We start from the raw sequence: 21,057 nt of genomic DNA on the forward strand, positions 1-21,057 counted from the left end.
AGAACATGAACAGCCATGAAATTACATTTCAGAAATAAAACAATCGGTTTAACCGCAATCGGTTTACCCGGCGCTCTCCACACTATATAAAACCAACTCCACGCCGACGTGGATAGTGGGGATATGAAAAAGTCGGAGGACGAGTACCGCCGTCCCTCGCTGGCTAGCTGCGCTCGTCACGCTTCGGGTTGGCATTAATAGTGGCGGTGCCGTTAACAATGGGGGTGCATATAACATACTAATCACCCATCAGGGTGATTGTACAATGAAATCGCATGTTTTGATCGCATCTCTTCGCATGCGATCTGGTCGCATGCGATGCGATCGATGCGATAAAAACAATGTAATAAGATTAAAATCGTGGGGGCTGTGCTAGGAAACAAGTGCCGAGATATTAGTAGGGGATGTGACTCTGAGTGGGGGAAAGATGAGGAGTTCAGTTTTGTCCATATTGAGCTTCAGAGAGCACTCACACATCCAGGAGGAGATAGATTTCATTACAGCACCTTATATAGCGCAGCAGATTCCGTTACAGCGTCTTATATAGCGCAGCAGATTCCATTACAGTGTCTTATATAGCGCAGCAGATTCCGTTACAGCTGCTTATATAGCACAGCAGATTCCGTTACAGCACCTTATATAGTGCAGCAGATTCCGTGACATAATGTGGGTGTGCGGCGGGATGGGGGGCTCTGCATAAGCATCATCGACCGGGACAAAAAAATAAATTTCACAAATGACAACGAGCATGGAATACCACATGGCAATGAGCATGGAATCCCACATGGCAACAAGCATGGAATCTCACATGGCACCAAGCATGGACCCCCTGGCAACAAGTATGGAACCCCTGGCAATGAGCATGAAGGTAAGCAGCACTTATGTAGAATAATTTGTAATTGGCATTATGGTGTTTGGCAAAATACATAATGGACATTATGATGTGTGGCTTAATGTGTAATGGTGCACATTTTTGACGCAATGTCCTTATTTATGGAGCATGTTGTGAATATTGGCGCAATCTGTGTAGCATTATGTGAATTTTAGCTCAATCCATGTGGTATTATGTGAAATTTGGCTCAATCCATGTGGCATTATGTGAATTTTGGATCAATCTATGTTGCATCATGTGTATGGGGCGTGTATAATGGGGTCTACTATTTTGTTGCATAATGTGTAGAAGTGGTATATGGGGTGGTACACTACACTCAAGACCACGCCCCCTTTTGAGTGGTCCCATCCCCTTTTTTGGAGCGCGCCTTCGGCGCGTGCACAACTACATCCTTCACTATTGACGCCAAGGTGCGCCTGTGTACTTTCAGTGCCAGGGCCTAATTTTAATCCCATTCCCACCCTCTCTCTGCTTTCCTCCTCTCCCTCTCTGCTCTCTGAGTATTCACATTGTCACCACTAACACACACACACACACACACACACACACACACACCCCCTCCCCTATCTTGGTCCACCCCTGCTTGGGTCTCCCAGCAAAAGAATTGCACCGCTCGCAGCTGGTAAAAATGCAGCCGCCAGACTATTAACTAACCAGCCCCGCTCCTGCCACATAACTCCCATTCTCTACTCCCTTCACTGGTTACCTGTAAAATGGCGAATCATTTTCAAGATTGGTTTACTCACTTTCAAGGTCCTACATGACCAGGGCCCAATGTACCTACAGCAGCTTCTGATTCCTTACTGTCCTACTCGATTACAACGATCCGTTGAAGAAAGACTACTAACAGTACCCAGAATCTCCCTGAATTCATCTGGGGGTCGACTCAACTAAAGACGTACTTATTTACTCAAGCATTTCACTGACATCCACTGTTAAGCTTGTTTTGTATTTTGAGCTGTAAAGACAATGGTAAAGCACTTTGAGTCCTATTGGGAGAAAAGTGCTATATAAATATCATTATTATTATTATTTGAAATAAATATCCAATTTATATTTCATATTTTTGTACATCTGTTTTAAGAAACTATAATCAGTTTTATCTCTGCTATTGTTACCAGATCCATAGCCTATATATTTGCAAGAACACGCCACATATATTTGTTACAAATTATTGCTTGATTAAGAATAATTAGATTGACTTTGAATTAGTAGAGAGAACTTAAGAGCTTCCTAGTGGAATGTGAGAGTCCTGAAATTTTCCTTAGTGGTGGCAGATTTTGGAATAGTAATCATGAGTAGGAACTGATGCTGTTTGAGTGTATCCATTGTGTAAACAACAAGGAGGTTGCTTTAAATAACTGAATTATAACCCCATCCTGCAGGCTCAAATGAGTGCTCACATTAAATAACGTCGCTGACAGTGGTTTCAGATTGCGGTGTCTGGGGACAAGCTGGTCATGACAGTCTCTTAGCAATTGAAGCACTTACTACATTCCCTGCTGCTCCCACATCCACAAACTTAAAATGATCAGATGACTTGTTGTGCAGACCTAAGGATACCCAGGTAGTAAACAGAGTGATGGAAAATTGCAGTTTCCTCATTTCTTTGGGCATTCAACATCAAAAGATCCGAGCACAAGCAGATGTGTCATATTAATAGAAATGGGGAGGTGGGCTCTTTACTGGTCATGTGCAAAACAGTTTTACATATACAGTATGACACTACTTAAGCTGGTTTGGATCGTACTATACAACCACATGTACAATAATTACACATAAAAAGCAAAAGATTGAAATTTCTATTTATTCAAAGTAAAAGGGTGGTAAAACAATCCAGATATTTTATCTTCGGCAATAAATAGAGAGACTCCGCTACTATTGAAGGTCTCTACTATCATTGTATTGCCAGATTTAGAAATGGTAGATGGGAAAAGCAACCTTAAGTCTGCAGTATTGGTCTATGGAATGGTTCTTCTGTGAAATGTCCTTGGTGTCGCTTCCATATATACTGAAACTGAAATTTTTATGTTTCAGATTGAACGTGACTATGTTGTATTCTTAGAGAAATAATTATTAATGAAGCAGTTGTTCTTGTTCTACAACAGGAATCAGTTTGCATCTATTTAGGCTGTGTAGGGGTACTTCCAGCGCAAAATTGCCCCATCCTTGCTCACGCTTATGATGTACTTGGAGAGAGGGCAGATCTTTAGCCGGCTAATGCTGCCACTGTGTCCAATCCCTACTTGGGTCACTTCACCCTCATTGTAATCCCAAACTTTTACCAGTTTATCATCCCCACCTGGTAGAAGAAAACTGAGGTTACTGCGGCACAAATAAGAGAATTGCAATCAAGGTATAAGGAATATGATTGATGAGACCAGTGGTTCCTAAATATAATTGATGAGACCAGTGGTTCCTAAACTTACTAGGATAAAAATAATAATTGAGAAATTGTTTTAAAAATATATTCTGTAAATTGGGCCTACCTGTCATTCTTAGGTTCAGTTATGTGGTGGTGTACAGCTGAGCTTCTGATTGCCCACATGTTTTATGATTGGCAGCCACTAGCTCTAGTTTGGCCTATCACTCACTTTCACCATAATTACAGATGTGTCCTCATACATCTAGCCTCAATACACCATGCAGTGCAATATGCCTGCCATGCAATAGCTGCCGTTGTTGGCAGAAAAGGGCATAATAGTCACAATGGAGACTGTGGCAATACATTTGGGTACTTATGTAGTATCTGGGCGTCCGATTTTGTGATTGTATGCCTTACCTTAAGGCATACAATCAGATGCGATGCAATGCGATTTTGCATTCAATGTTAAGAAGGTCCTGTTCATTTCCCCACTATCCAAGTGGGCATAGAGTTGATTTTATATAGCGTGGCGAGCGCAGCGAGCCACCGAGCCCGAAGCGTGGCGAGCGAATCGAGCCCCGCGAGGGGACGCATATTTCTTAAAAAGTATTCTGTGTCCCCTCGCGGGGCTCGCTACGCTCGCCACGCTTCGGGGTCGGTGGCTCGCTACGCTCGCCACAGGTTAATATCCAACTCCATGCCCACTTGGATAGTGGGGAAAGGAAAAGGACCCCTTTTTCCCATTGAATTCTATGTTAAAATGGACTCAGACCATTTTAACATTGAATCCTATGGAAAAATCTTGACCATCGCATCGCATACGATTTGGTCGCATGCAATGCGATGCGATCCGATCCGATTTCTAAATCGGACGCCCAGATACTACATAAGTACCTACATTTGATATGAGATGCTTGCATATTGTGTGTGTCTCTGTATACAGAGCAGAACATGTATTGAATAAAGCTGCAAATGTCCATTGTAGCACTTTGTATACAGATTCAGAGAATCAATTGCACAGATATACAAGTGTCATATTTTATTCAGCGCAGTCTTCTCGTGTGTACGAGTCACACTGACACCACCAAGAGGGGCTGTTTAGCGTGACTGCAGCAAAAACTTAACAAGGACACATCTGTAATGTGACTTGGTCCTGAACCACCAACCCGAGGCACCCCTGCAAGATCTTTGTGGTGCCCCAAGGTGGCTAGACACACAGTTTTGGAACAACTGGATTAGACAAAAACAAATGAAACAGTACATTTTCTATATATGCATATAATAAACACACAGGTGTGGCTTATGAATTGTGCCATTGGGTGCAGCTATTTTTTGGCCATATATGATACTGCAATAACTTTTTCATAACATTCTTTGAGCAATGTACTATTAAAAAAAAAAATTTCAATTAAAACAACAGTGACTGAAAACATTAATAGTAACATAGCAGTAACATAGCAATTGAGGTTGAAAAAAGACTTTGGTCCATCATGTTCAACCTATATATGATCTCTTGCAATGTAAATGATCTGGATGGGGTTTCTGCCTATCTGATTTAAACTATAATCCCTGACAACCCAAAATGGCTGTCCAATGTATTACTGGTCCACTCTAGTTCATTATGATTAATTGTTATAACCCTGTATACTTATTTTCTGCTAAAGATGTGTCCTTTTTTAAATGTATCAATTAAGTCTGCCATCACATCCTTCACTGGCAGAGTATTTCATATCGTAACTGCCCTTACTGTAAAGAAATCTTTCCATTGCTGGGTGAGGAACTTCATCTCCTCTAAGCCTAGGGGGTGACCACGTGTCCTTTGTACAGTCCTTGCGGTAAACAGATCAACTGATAGTTCTCTATATTGGCCATTTATCTATTTATATGTATATTAATCATATCGGTACTCTTTACCTAGAAAGGCGCCCATGATTTTGATCGTGGGCATCGTTAGTAAAAAAAAATTACGTCGGTCGCATCGCATGCAACCAAAAAATCGCATGCGATGCGACCGACGTGATGCCCGCGATTTCCCATAGGGAACAATGTTAAATGTCCCAATTGACCCGATTTTCCTGTTCAATGTCTCAATAGACCCGATTTTCCATAGGAAACAATGTTAAATGGGCCACAGAGGCCAAATAGGCACCCTGAAGTGTGAAATGACCCCCACAATTGTTAACGCCACCCCACGATCAACGTGAACCCGAAGCGTGGCGAGCGCAGCGAGCCCACGAGGGGCGGCGGTACGCGTCCTACGACCTTTTCATACCCCCACTATCCACGTCGGCATGGAGTTGAGAATAGAAAGTGTGGCGAGCGCAACGAGCCACCGAGCCCGAAGCGGGGGGACGCGGACAGCTGTGAAGCCCGCAAGGGGACGCGGATACCTGTGAAGGTATCCGCGTCCCCTCGCGGGGCACGCTGCGCTCGCCACGCTTCGGGCTCGCCACACTTTCTATTCTCAACTCCACGCCGACGTGGATAGTGGGGGTATGAAAAGGTCGTAGGACGCGTACCGCCGCCCCTCGCAGGCTCGCTGCGCTCGCCACGCTTCGGGTTCACGTTGATCGTGGGGTGTCGTTAACAATTGTGGGGGCCATTTCCCACTTCAGGGTGCCTATTTGGCCTCTGTGGGCCATTTAACATTGTTTCCTATGGAAAAATCGGGTCAATTGAGACATTGAACAGGAAAATCGGGTCAATTGGGACATTTAACATTGTTCCCTATGGGAAATCGTGGGCATCGCGTCGGTCGCATCGCATGCGATTTTTTAGTGCATGCGATGCCCGCGATGGGCGCCCTTCTAGGTAAAGAGTACCATCATATCCTCTCTTAACTACCTATTTTCTAATGTAAACACACCTAACCTGGCTAACCTTTCCTCACAACCCAATGAGTCTAAACCCTTAATCAATCTTTTCAAGTTCCAACATGTCTTTTTTATGGACAGGTGCCTAGAACTGTACACTGTATTCTGGATGAGGCAGTACCAATGACTTTTACATTGGCATGATTACATTGTCTTCCCTTACCTCTTTGCTTCGTTTTATGCATGATAACACCATATTTGCCTTTGCTGTTGCTCTTTGACATTGAGCACTGCAACTGAGTCTACTGTCGATGAGCACCCCCAAATCCTTCCCCATTATCGATTCCCTAGGTTGTCTCCATTTAAATTATAGATTGCACGTATGTTTCTGGTCCCAAAATGCATAAACTTATATTTATTTTGCTGCCCAGTCCTCCAGTTTATCTAAGTTGCTGTGTAGAAAGATGACATCCTGATCTTATTTTATTACATTACACAGTTTAGTGTCATCTGCAGAAATGAACACTTTGCTCATTAGGCCATCACCAAAGTCATTACTAAATATATTAAAAAGAAGTTGTCCCAACACAGGACCTTGAGGTACACCACTTAGAACTTTTGGCCAATTTGAAAATGTTCTATTTACCACAACTTTCTGTTCCCTATTTTCCAGCAAATTTTTGTCCAAAGTACAAATGTTGCTTCCTAGATCCAGCTCCCATATTTTGTACATCAACCTCCTGTGGGGCACTGTATCAAAGGCATTAGCAAATTCTAAGTAGACTACATCTACTGTGTTCCCCTGGTCCAAATTTCCACTCACTTCCTCATAGAAGCTAATTAAGTTAGTTTGACCTGACCTATACTGTACTCCTGAATGCTTTACTTTAATATTCCCTCCATTAACTTTCCTACTATTGATGTCAGACTTATGGGTCTATAATTTCCTGTATTTGTTTTACTTCCCTTTTTTAAATAATGGCACTACATCTACTATTTGCCAGTCCCTAGGTAACCGAGTCTGATGAAATTGAAGCTACTTCTGAGCTCAGCTCCATTAGAACCCTAGGGTGTATGGCGCTGGAAATGTATTTATCTTAATTTAGCATAGTTGCTTACGGACTTCTTCCTCGTTTAAACAAGTATTAAGTAACAGGATGTTATCATTTCTATTGTTTTGTAATATTCCCACAATTTGTTCCTCTCTAGTAAACTCTGATAAAAAGGAAGTGTTTAATTCCTCTGCTTTTTCCTTAACATCATTAAACAATCTGCCTTCCTTAATTTACAGCAATGATTACCTGTGACAAAGTGACTTCCACTGTTACTTATGTCCATGCCATTTATGGCACCAGACATGGATCCATCCAGTGCTCTGATAGCTGAACCATCAAATACTTCCCAGCAGCCGATCTACAGGGTCACATCAGAAAGGTGGTTAATATATACTATATTACTAAAAGAAAGTAACGTGAAAAAGGAGAAGAAAACAACAAGACATATGTTTGAAGCTTGATGGTCTATATCTGATTATTTAAAATGAAGACATTTCCACACTTTTTGTTTTTCTTGGTAATGGGAAGTAATTCCCTGTACTTCATCAGCCAGTAGATGGTGCTATAAGCTTTGCCATTTATAACAGGCATCTTTTCTGCAGCATCTGGAGTATTTCCCAAAGGCTACACAACATTAACATTACAACATTAACATTAAAATAGCATTACTTTCTAACGAAGTTACACTTACAGTACTATAATAGTAATAGTAAAGTTTGCAAACAAATCTGACGCAAGATGTATATAGTATATGCTTACAGCAGCCATATGCTCTCTGTATTCTTTATGCACCAATGAGCTGCAACATCCATCACAGCTTGTTCCTCCCCAATAAATCCTGCTGCTCACAATAATGCACACAATAATGACTGTTTTAAAAGTAAACCACATAATAGAATACAGTGAATGCAGTCTTATGGAGCCCCTGTCAGGATTCTCTGTATCGGGATGCCTGGATTGGTCTTTTGACCATTGGCATCTCCATTGCCGGGAAATTGTATATAACCCCTGGTGACATCCCAATGCTAATGGTGCCCATACACGGTACAATTGCTGGGTGCAGGGGCGTAACTAATAATTCTGCGCCCCCCTGCCAAAAATGCAGGGGGGCGCCCCACCTAGGGTAAACAACCCCCGCCACCCCCCGTGCTGCCGTTACCTCCGCCGTGATAGTGCTGCCAGTAGAGGGGAGCCGGGGTGCGTGGAGGGGAGTCGGGTGGGGGTTACCTCCTACCGCATCCGTCTGCGCCTGGTCCCGGCTCTCCCAGCTACTGCTGCTACTGAAAAGTGACACTTGGAAAATGGCTGCCCCCATGCTGGAGACGAAAAACTGTCTGCAGTATGGGGGCAGCCATTTTCTGAGTGTCACTTTTTGTATTAGCAGCGCTGCTGCAGCAGTAGCCGGGAGAGCTGGGACCCGGCACAGTCGCTGACAGCAGAAGGCAGTGAGTAGTAATAATAGTCCCACAGCCCCCCGGGGCCCACACCCCCTTAGCGCCTCCCCGCCACTGCGGGGGCTGCAGGGCTATAGTTATGCCACTGGCTGGGTGCGATGAGATGCGCGCTCCCGTCACACATCTCATCGCACAGCTCAAAAAGTATGTGCTGCACATACTTTTTGTACTAGATCTCATTGCATCTCATTGCATTGCAAAACTTATTTGATGCGATGCTCTCTAGTCCAAAATGTATGCAATAGTTGTACCGTGTATGGGCACCTTAACAACCATTTGAATCCCCAGACCTTATAAATTCCCAATCCAGATTTTCTTATTTTAATGCTATGTAAAGCAAAGGGGTTCTCAAGCTATTTTGCTTTGGGACCCCGTCAGACAATAAAAATGATTACAGGACCTCAGCACGTTACCACAGAATGGTCGCCAAACATGTGTGGTCAGAACCTGTTGATGACAGCCTTTCCTTCTTATGCCTGTTAGACAACATTGCAAATAATACAATGTTGTTCATGATTTAGCTTGAACTCCTTGAAAACTCAAAGATCTTCAAAGATATCTTCAGTGGCCACATCCAATAGTAGTCGTTGAATATATACAGGCGCACACGCAGGGGGGTTTTCCGAGTACCCCGAAACCCGCCCTGCCCGCAGAGCTGTCCAATTTTTAACACAGCCTATGGCAACTGTCTCTCTTGGAGGCAGGGCAGGCTGCCGCTGGGCTAACAGCAGGGGGAGCTAAATGCAGTGGCAGCGTGCAGCTCCTCCTAGTCAGTCAGTGCTCCGTGTGGCTGTGTGAAAGCAGACAGGGGGAGGCAGGGATTTGTCCCGAGCAGCTAAACAGGTACACTCCTCTGATGTTTGAGGGACTGAGTGACAGGGGTTGTTTGTTGTGTGTGTGTTTTTGTGGATATAGTGTATGTGTGTATGTATGTTGTGGATGTTGTGGATGTGTGTGTATGTATGTACAGAATGCTATGTATGTGTCTGTGTACTTGATGTGTGTGTGCTATTTGTGTGAATGTATGCTAAGTGTATTTTTGTCTGCAGTATGTATGCATGCTATATATGTGTGTACGTACAGAAGAATGTGTGTGTATGTGTGTGTGTGTGTGTGTGTGTGTAACGGGACCCCCCCCCCCCTCACCATGAAAATATTGTGTTTGCCCCTGATATAGTCAGGATTGAGTTACATATACAGATGACAAAGAATATCACTACTGACCAATGGGACCTTTTGTCTTGTAGGGTTTTACCCAGAGTTAAAAATGTTATGATTTCACAAGTAACCAGCCCCTTACAGTTAGCAAAGCCCCTATCAAGGAGGACTACACTTTAAACGTAGCAGACCTTTCTGTCAGTTCCGCTGGTGATGATTTGGAACTCCTCAGCATGATAGCAGACACAGCGAAACAGTGTGTTGGACAAGATCATTTGTTTTCGTACAAACCGCCTGGAACGAGAGAACAGTTGCAGTAATAACAGGAAAAGTGAAGTATTTACTACACACTATTAATAAGCAAGGTGTAATTTCCGATTATTCATCTATGGCGGTTCTAGGTAAAATCTGGAAATAATTTCTTTCTGCTACTTTGCATATCTGTATTGCAAATTTAGAATTTTAACATCCCATTAATTATTCACATTCTCACTGTACTTGTACAATTTAATAAAAAAAAAAAATAAGGTAACACGTTGCTCTACGTTTCAAGTATGCATTTGTATGATGCTCAGGAAAAATACAGCTTCAAACATTGGGCCTTATTCTGATCGGTGCGGCCCGATCAGAATATGCGGCCGCGACCGTGCAGGCGAATCCCCGCCTTCCATACGGATCGCCACCTGCCGTCCGTACGCGGATATGTGGCGATCCGCATGAAATTGGACGGGGATACGCCTCCTCCGTCTTGGGAGCTGCCCCTGCATTCGATGGTCGCCGAACATCGAATGCAGGGCCGCACGCTCCACCAGGTCCCGCAACACAAGACCACACGGACACTTGTCCGTGTGAAAACATGTATGGGGGCGGGCAGCAGACATCCGGCGATGTCATATGCCCGCCCCGTACCCACGCGTCACGGCCTCATTACCATGCATACGCCCCGCGTTTGCATGGGAACGCCCATGAAACGGGGGGCGTATGCATAGGGTAATGAGGCTAAGTAGCCCCTCACGCCCCTCTACGCCCCCTGTGCGGCGTATAAAGAATCCGTGCGGCGAAATCGCCTGCACATGCGCAGAGTGACCTCTGCACATGCGCAGACGATCAACATCGGCGGGCCGTCCGCATGCGGGAATATCCGCACCGATCAGAATAAGGGCCCTTGTGAGACAGCAAACTACCTGTGCGAGATGAAATTTGCAACACCGTTTTGGCATAGTCCAAGATCAATGTTCCCTCACTACTTTTAAGTCACATGATTCACTTTTTACAGTTTTTACCCCCCACCCTGATCCCCAGAAGTGGGTAGGTGATGACTTGAAGAAAATAATGTAAAGAGAAATACATTTGAGCGCATAACAACTGTGGTGTCACCCTCACAGCAGGCACCTCCTATTTACACCACTGGGAAAAGATCTGCTTGTAAAATATTCTCCAAAGAAGCCATCCAGCCCTGAAATTTGACAAGTATGGAGGAAAGGAATTGCTAAACTAATTTCCCGATCTGTAATATCTGAGTCAAGGTATTCATTTTAAGCTGGGCAAGTTGGCCTCTTTAACCAAAGCATCTGGTGAAACTGCACGCAAGGGCACAGTAGACTGTAAATCACAGTAGTAGCTATGAAAAGAAGCAGATATATCAGAAGTCTCATAGCTCGTCTTAATAGATACTATTTGATTTCTGTAACAGTAGGTTTTGGTTAACGAGACCAGTAAGCCCGGGTACCCCACCAGTACTATTGATCTTTTGTATAATCCATCTGAAACTGAGCCTAGGAAATAAAAATAAAAAAACATTCATAAGAGATTTGGGTAAGAGGTGAGCGCTGCTGACTGGGACCTGCCACTAACCAAGAAACCAATGCGTGACTCATCAGAGAGGTCAGCAAGGAGCAGGGACAATGCACTGCTGAGTGGGAGACTGCTGACGTGGCTTGATGGCAAGCATGGGGCTCTGGTGGAAAGCTGCTTACTCCATCAATGCCATGGCCATGTCCCATCCATAATAGATTTAGTATAGTTATAAGCAACAAACTTCTCAGTAGGTTCAGCAACATATGCAGAAAAATTAGTTTCTAGCACAATATGAATAGAGTTATATTGCTCTTTTTGCACTTTGTTGAGTCTGGATACGTAATAATAGGACTACACATCACAGTTTTCTAGGCTTCCCAAAAAGAACAGGATTGTGTCAGTGAGCAATGTTATTATCAACTTAATCAAGCCCATGGTATCTGACATACTGCCGGAAATGTTCTGAAAAAAATATGATATTTGCAATTGAAAAGAAAATTCTATGGGTGTATTGTCTAACTATTATTTTCTAGAATGCACTAGATAAGTGAGAGCTAGAATCTGGTTGATAAGGGCACCGCCTCCAGTTGTTCTCTTTACATGATTTGAAAAATATCCCCCAACACATAAGACCTGATTGTTGGATGCGCTGTTGATGTCTGACGCAGTTAAGCCATTTTTTTTTTATTTGCTTGCATCTGAAGGTGCCCATACACTACTACGATTTGGGCCAATTTCCCCCTATCCCGATTTATCGGCCCAAATCGGATGTGTTTGTTGTACTGCTACCAACTCAGAATCAGGCCCTCATGTTCCCTGACATGTTACAGTGACAAGTGGGTAATGTCTATAAAATACTGACACAATATCCCATATGATACAGGTTCCATCAGTGCTAGAAGTTACACATTCTTGGTCATTGCCTTTCACTTTGATACAAGACACTGATGACTTGTGCTCTTTCATGGATTCCACAAGTCGCTGACTTTCTTTTCCAATCTCCCACACTCTGACCTGTAACACAAAATACAATTGTGACCTACTTTGTCAAGCTCTTAATTTTTGCAAAAAATAGAAACTCAATTCATAGTTGTTACAAACCTGGCCTTCTCCTCCTCCACTCACGACCCTCTTACAACTGTTAGTTGTCGCAATGGCTGTTACACCCATGCTGTGCGCATTTTCAATCTGGTACATAAGTCGGCCGCTTTCAGGAGTGAATGCTCGGATCTTGCCATCATTCCAGGCTGAAGAAATAATTATTTGTCAGGCATAGGATTGCACCCAATTGCAAATTATGAAAGACAGAGATTGTGGGGCAGATTTATTAAGCCTGGTGAAGAGATAAAGTGGTGATAAAGTGGAAGGTGATAACGCACCAGCCAATCAACTCCTAAGTGTCATTTTTCAGCATAGCTCATTGGCTGTTGCTTTATCACCCTTTGGGCCAGGTGCACTAAACTTCAAAAGTGATAAAATGGAGAGTGATAAACAGCCAGCCAATCAGCTATTACCTGCCAAGTCACAGACTGTGTTTGAAAAATGTCAGGCAGGAGCTGATTGGCTGGTGGCATATCACTCTACATTTTATCGCTTTTGAAGTTTAGTGCATCTGGCCCTTTATCTCTACTTTATCTCTTCATCAGGCTTAATACCTCTGCCTCTGTATGCTGTGCCACCTCACCAAGCAGGTGGCACATTGTAGACAGATAGCTCATCCATTCCTTAGTAAGGTACCAGGTAATAGGATGCTGGCAGTTGGGAGGAGAGAGTCCTGGTCAGTACTGCTGGACCAGACCTGTCCTAGCTGAGCAAGGAGTCAGGATATAGGTGTGTGGTAAACAAGTTTCTGAATACTTATCAGTTTTAACTATTTAAATGTTAAACTGTTATTTAAATATCCAATCTCTTCCTCTGTTTGGCTGAAGATCCTCTCAGGCTATATAAAGAGCCACAATCTGGCACTACCACTGTGGTTGCACTGAGCTGATGTACCTAGCTAGCAGCCACTTTATACACAATCAACAGCAGCATTCAGAGATAACACAAAGCTACAACTACTGTAACAATAAAATGAAGAAATAAATAAGACAAAACAAAAAGTAAGAATAATTGAATAGCATCGGAAACATAGGGTGAAATTTACAAAGATGTGAAATACACTTCACAGGTCATGTTGCTATGGGCAACCAATCAGAAGCTACTTCTTATTTATTTAGCAACCTCTAGAAGATAGTAGACAGGATGTGACTGGCTGCCATAGCAACATGGCCTGTGAAGTGTATTTCACATCTTAGTAAATTTCACCCATAATGTATACCGTTACTTCTAAATGTAACAACAAGTGGAAGCTGGCATTTCCCCCTGTGGAAGTTAAGGCACTCACCACATAAGTAGGTCATGCTTCTTACCTGATAGTATACTTTTGCCATCTCTCATGAATTCAATCCCATTACATGTGATGTTGGGTACGGTAATGCGTAGCAATTCTTTGTGGCTGGTTGTGTGCCAAACACGGATGTCATTTTTTGAACATGTAGCAAACAGTTCAGAAGTACCACTTTAAAAAAAACAAAAAACATATTAATCAACCCAATTTTATAACAAGGGGTGATATGCAATAATGGGCTCTAAACCCTAGCGACCCTTAAGATTCAGCCAGATATTAATGCAGTTACCCAGCCCCTGTCGGGATTTTCATTATCGTGATGTCGCTGTCGGTCTTCTGACCGCTGGCATCCTGACTGCCGATCACACAAGCATATTCCAGGCAAAGTAATGGCTGTTTTTGCATGTAGCACACAAATGTTAAGTAGCATTAATTTTGCACTTTAGATTTCACTTAGGACACACCAACTGGCGTATATATAATGGGTGCTCCAGGGGGGCCCACACCACACACCCTGCATTGATTTCTTTGAATATTTACCCCCTTGGAGTCCCATGTTGGTGGAAGCGGAGCTACACAAATCACTGGGAAAGTGAAGCGAATGCAATTTTCCTGGCATTTTGCACATGCGTAATAAGAAAATGACAGGGAAAATGGTCGCTGTGCCATTTTGCTGGAGACCTTCTCATGTGAGAGGAAGGAACACATAAGACTGCACATGGACCTTCTCTTTTCTGAAGATGTGCCTGAACATACCCAGCCCAAACCTAACGCTACATCTTACTCATCTGCAGTGAAACATGGTTTTGTCCATTTGTGCTTTACTTTCAAACATGACTCGTGGCCAGAAGTCCTTTACCAGACCCTAAACGCAGAAAGGTGCCATTTGGCCAGTTTTGGAAAAGGATGGGTCCCTCCTTTCTTTAGACTTCATAATACTTATAACAAAAGAGTACCTAAAAGTTATAGCCCATAAATTAGCCAATACTTTCACTGAACTACCTAATAGTGTTCTCTCAGTCCTTCTAGGGCAGATGAGAAGTGTTTTTTAGGCCTCTCACCTACAATTTACAACAACCATTTTCTCTTTGCTGCATTAATCCATGCTCAGATACAAGAAAAGGTAAGAGGATTGAGACAGTGGGTGAAGAACGGTGGTGGTGGAGGAAGGGGGGGGGAATGGGGCTGTGGTAGAGAGAGGTACTCTGTTTAAGAGCAGAGTACACTAATCTAAGTAATTCCCACCACCCTGTTCCACATTGTATGTAATCATAAGCCTGAGTGTACAGTTTGAAGTTAATATGGTTTAGTCATAGTTCTAGCTCTTGTTTTACCTGCAGATGCCTCACAGTTAAGACCAAAGATACTGCGGACGAGTTGCCTTAGCATTGAGACTAAGTGAACACTAAGATACAAAGTTGAGATTTCCAAACTGTATAAGGCGCAGAAAGATCCTGATGATGTTCGGACCGACAAGTTTTTCAACAAGTTTCTCCGTGTGTGTGAATTCTCTCCGTGTATATTTTTGAAAACATAAACCAGAGAAACCAGCAATTAGTTTAAGTCCAGACACATGGATAAATTTTACAGATGGAGCGAACAGAAAGAACTGAGGGTGAGCGTACCCCTACTCACTCTGTGAGTGGCACTGTATGTGCACGTAGCGTGTACTTTCTCCTGTTGGAATTAATCTTCTCTATTCTCTCTCCTCGCTCCAAATGATGTTTATATCATGAAAAAAATAATAAATAATACTGTGTAAACCCGTTTTTTACTGGGTATATATAGATTTTTCAATAGAAAAAGTGATTCTAGGGCGCACCTCACTCACCCGATCTCAGGGGGAGGCACACATATAAAGGTATCTTTAAATATAGTGAACTTGTGACTCAATTCAATGGTGAAAAAATGGGCGTACCCCACTCACGGTAAATGTAGATGGTGTAAATGCCCGTACCAGGTTCTTTTAAGTTTTTTTCTTTCTTATCCAGTAGGATCCTCTTCATTTTTCTCCAAAATGTGAACATGAAATATAAATAAAACAATACAATGTGTAGTTTCGTCCTGACTGATCAGTATTTAACCAGGGAACCACAAAGTGGTGTGTGCTGAATCGTACCAGGACTCACTCGTTAGAGATTTTTATAAAGTGTATAAAGGTATCTTTGTGGGATGTGAATTATATAGAAGATTCCTCCACCAAGACCAGAAGTGTAGAAATTTTTTTTCTCTTTACCCAGAGATAGCAGGGTTTTAGATGAAGAATGATGGCGTACCAGACTTACGGATTCGTAAGGCTTTATGTTCTCATAGCGTTTTCTTTGTTGGGCTTATGTGTTTAAACCATACTGGACGATGCTTCATCCAGCCATGTACACCAATTGGTGCAGGGTAAGACAAAAAAAAAGGGGATATTTTTGTCTCAGTGTTTTGTGTTCAAAAACAGAGAAGGGTTATCTGCTCATTCCTTATTGACTATAAATAAATTTGTTTCCTTTGTCTCTCTTTTTTAAAATTTATTTAGACAATTAAGGTAAAAAAATCAATCACCCTTTGATGGTCACACACCATACAACAGGGCGAACACAATACAAAAGGACCCACACGGTCATATAGAAAAGGCAGAACTATTTAAAAACCACAACAATAGGCATCAAAAAAGTAAAAAACATAGAAAAATTGGTAAAAAAATACATACATCCAATGAAGATTCATGGAAACGCGTCGGAAGTTGGTGTGGAGTGTGAGCAGCCATCACCCCCCCCCCTTTTTTATCACGAATCTTCATTGGATGTATGTATTTTTTTACCAATTTTTCTATGTTTTTTACTTTTTTGATGCCTATTGTTGTGGTTTTTAAATAGTTCTGCCTTTTCTATATGACCGTGTGGGTCCTTTTGTATTGTGTTCGCCCTGTTGTATGGTGTGTGACCATCAAAGGGTGATTGATTTTTTTACCTTAATTGTCTAAATAAATTTTAAAAAAGAGAGACAAAGGAAACAAATTTATTTATAGTCAATAAGGAATGAGCAGATAACCCTTCTCTGTTTTTGAACACAAAACACTGAGACAAAAATATCCCCTTTTTTTGTCTTACCCTGCACCAATTGGTGTACATGGCTGGATGAAGCATCGTCCAGTATGGTTTAAACACATAAGCCCAACAAAGAAAACGCTATGAGAACATAAAGCCTTACGAATCCGTAAGTCTGGTACGCCATCATTCTTCATCTAAAACCCTGCTATCTCTGGGTAAAGAGAAAAAAAATTTCTACACTTCTGGTCTTGGTGGAGGAATCTTCTATATAATTCACATCCCACAAAGATACCTTTATACACTTTATAAAATTCTCTAACGAGTGAGTCCTGGTACGATTCAGCACACACCACTTTGTGGTTCCCTGGTTAAATACTGATCAGTCAGGACGAAACTACACATTGTATTGTTTTATTTATATTTTATGTTCACATTTTGGAGAAAAATTAAGAGGATCCTACTGGATAAGAAAGAAAAAAACTTAAAAGAACCTGCTACGGGCATTTACACCATCTACATTTACCGTGAGTGGGGTACGCCCATTTTTTCACCATTGAATTGAGTCACAAGTTCACTATATTTAAAGATACCTTTATATGTGTGCCTCCCCCTGAGATCGGGTGAGTGAGGTGCGCCCTAGAATCACTTTTTCTATTGAAAAATCTATATATACCCAGTAAAAAACGGGTTTACACAGTATTATTTATTATTTTTTTCATGATATAAACATCATTTGGAGCGAGGAGAGAGAATAGAGAAGATTAATTCCAACAGGAGAAAGTACACGCTACGTGCACATACAGTGCCACTCACAGAGTGAGTAGGGGTACGCTCACCCTCAGTTCTTTCTGTTCGCTCCATCTGTAAAATTTATCCATGTGTCTGGACTTAAACTAATTGCTGGTTTCTCTGGTTTATGTTTTCAAAAATATACACGGAGAGAATTCACACACACGGAGAAACTTGTTGAAAAACTTGTCGGTCCGAACATCATCAGGATCTTTCTGCGCCTTATACAGTTTGGAAATCTCAACTTTGTATCATATTGTATCTTGTTTGGTTGTTGGGTGATAACCACGAGTTAGTACGAATTGAGGGCAGCAAAGCGCCAAGTAGGGGTCTTATTCTATATCGTCTATTGTTTCTATATAAGTGAACACTAAGGCTAAAGTGCTAAACTATAGTTACATGCTGTCAGTCTTCTACGTATCACAATTACTATGAACAGATTGGCATAATCCAAAAAATATTAATGGCCAGTGAGATCACTGAAGTATAAATAACTGCAGTTTGAGATTTTTCTCTATTATCATCACTCTTGCAGTCTTTGTCAAAAGGCCCCATCTACCACGCATGCGATACCCCGCCAACTCACCTGGCAGCTGCCGGGCAGCAGGATCGCATGCAATACATTGTATGTGGTTCTTTTACATACAATGTATCGTATGCAGTGCCAGCAAGGGCTACGGGCTGCGATAAATACTTATAGGATCTGCAATGCGAATTGCTAGGGAACACGCCTCGCAATCACAGTAAAATGACATGCGATGGATGTGTCACTTTTCTTGTGATCCATTGTAGCAATGTGTCGGAATTGCATAACAAAGTGGCCATATCGCATTAGTGGATGGTGGCATTAACAGAAGTGATTATATTTTTGCCACATGTGATGGATGAGATGGATCGGTATATTCCAGTGCACTTTGCTTTGGCCCTAAGCTAAGTAAAAAAAAAAACATGTATACAGCCCAGCTCATGTCATAGGAGAAAATGTCAGTTTGGTCCTAGCTGTCCTTACATGGCTTTCCATGTAGACATTTATGCGGTTAATGACAGTCCATTACAAGAATTATACACACAAATAAAAGAGAATCAGTAACATACAATGGGAAGACAATGTCGTTGATGGCTTCGCTATGGCAGGTAGCAATGATTTCATCTTTAAATTCAGGAAAGTTAAAACGATAGATCTGTGCATGTCCAGTGCCCACATAGAATTGGTGTCCCTGGCCTCTGAGTGTGATGGAAGTGACAGGTCCTTGCAGCTTAACACTCCTATGAGATAAAGAAGATAAACAGATATAAAGCAGAACTACTGTACTGACAAAATAGATTTACAATTTTAATTAGTTGCAATTATATATTAAAGTTACAAATTGCTTAATAATTAACAAATTGCTTAAAGATTGTAAAGATTTCATTATTCTCCAGTGCACATTGCCTATAAGTTTCCACCTATAAGTGACTGTAAGAGACTAGTATATATACATAGTAGAAAAAGGGGGGGGGAAGAACCACAGACACAGCCAAAGCTGCTGTACAGGGAGTGTGTAAGTCTCCCGATAATTGATATGCAAAAAGAAGGAGTGGTGTACAGCGCTAGGTTTAACTGAAAGAAATGTACACTACCACATGTACATAATTATAAAGCATTTATTAATACAAAAACACTAGTAATGAAATGAGAGCTCTCATAAAAACATATGTAATAAAATTATATGATAAAAACAATGATAAGACAGAGGCTCTCTGATGAGAATATAACTCCACAGTGTATGCACCAGCACATTAATAGATACCAGGGGGAGACAAGAGGATGTGAACGGTCTCCTTGGTGATGTAACTGCATGAGATATGTCCCAATCCGGATAAAATGCCCAGTTGAGTCCAGGTGTCAGATAGAGGTTGAGTAGGCAGTCCTTATGGTATAGGTATACCAAGCATGATTTTTGCAAATGGCTGCTGGAAGGTGGACGTCCTGGAGTAAATTCAAAAAAACTGGTCCGGAAATAAAGTGCGGGATCTTAGTGCAGTCTTGGTCTGGTGCAAAGGAGCAATAAAGTGCAGTGGAGTGGTGCTGGAAGCTGCTCAACGCGTTTCGACGCTGTCTCGCGTCTTCATCAGGAGCTGGGGTATGAGGTCTTGTCCAGGGACCTTATATTTATACCCTGAATTGATTGTTCTCATGTTTGCAGATGTGGAAGCTGGGATAATCATTACGTTAAATATTATTAAAAACATACATCAAATACATTCAGAATAAACAATGTGGTAGGTATGCACAGGAGGAATGTGCAGAAAACTAATATTGTACACAATAAAGACAAAAAAATGATTTAAAAAAACAGTGTGATAGTCATATGACCCTGTCACATGATCGGGGCCGATCACATGGTCCCGGAGATGATATTGATATTCATTCTTAATTGGGTTCAATACTATAAAGCAAATAGCGTTATATATAGGGATAGGCAGCGTTATAGACAAGGATGTGGTCAGTATCCATTAAACAAATTTTGCCAAATAGATTATACTTATAATCTGCACTCCGTGGTTTATGGAGGCATGCGAACCCCGTACTTCCGGTTGGCGGCAGTACGTATGATTGGCGGAAGTGTCTGAGTGAAGTCAGACTCAACCTCCGTGGTCAGCGGAGGTGTCCGGCTTCCGTACTTCCGGCTGGCTGAGATACATATGGTTGGCGGAAGTGATTTGCCTGGATAGCTCTGATTGGAGTCAGAGGTATCGCAGGTCTTATAGCGCAGTGGTGGGTGTTTTCACATCAGTATTGGCCGAAAATGACGTCTTTGGATGGCGAAAGTTCCAATACATTATATGTATTGGTTGGCATTATGATTCGAAAGAGAGTAAAAGCTTAATGATTTTTTGCATACAGAAATAAATACATTATAAAACGATAATAATAATAAAGGAAAAGAAAGAAGGGAGAGGTATTGTTAAGCAAAAATATATAGAAAAAAAAAAAAAAGTATATAGAAAAAAAAGGGGTATATATAAAAAAATAATAATAATAACAATAATGGACCTGGGTATACATAAATAATCATATACTAAGGATATTAGTACTATTAGTTTATTTGTTCATTTATTTATAAGGAGAGAGTATAATAGGTAAAAAGACATTACAAAGGATGAGAGACCTATCCTATATGTATAATGTATGATATATATAGAGAAACATAGTGAGTTCAATATAAATTTGTCTACAAATGTAGAACAAGGAGGTGCATAGTGCCATTCCTGGCTTATTGATACATATTTTTAAAAATATTTCAATGTGTATAGATAAGATTAT

At 41.7% G+C, this 21,057-nt stretch overlaps 1 protein-coding gene across 1 annotated transcript in view; it reads right to left on the reverse strand.

Annotated features, from left to right (window-relative positions):
• Positions 1-2,681: 2,681 nt before the first annotated feature.
• CFAP52 (cilia and flagella associated protein 52) overlaps positions 2,682-21,057 on the reverse strand; it is a 52,351-nt gene continuing 33,975 nt past the window's right edge. The window contains exons 8-14 of the mRNA XM_083145537.1: positions 18,846-19,016; positions 13,946-14,094; positions 12,636-12,781; positions 12,397-12,548; positions 9,929-10,031; positions 7,372-7,483; positions 2,682-3,194 (exon numbers count right to left, since the gene is read on the reverse strand). Of these exons, the coding sequence (XP_083001663.1) occupies positions 3,019-3,194; positions 7,372-7,483; positions 9,929-10,031; positions 12,397-12,548; positions 12,636-12,781; positions 13,946-14,094; positions 18,846-19,016 (1,009 nt within the window). The 3' untranslated portion in view covers positions 2,682-3,018. The remainder of the gene's footprint in view (positions 3,195-7,371; positions 7,484-9,928; positions 10,032-12,396; positions 12,549-12,635; positions 12,782-13,945; positions 14,095-18,845; positions 19,017-21,057) is intronic.

This window comes from Crinia signifera, chromosome 6 (genome assembly GCF_055691185.1).
Source record: "Crinia signifera chromosome 6, ASM5569118v1, whole genome shotgun sequence".
Lineage (NCBI taxonomy): Eukaryota > Metazoa > Chordata > Amphibia > Anura > Myobatrachidae > Crinia > Crinia signifera.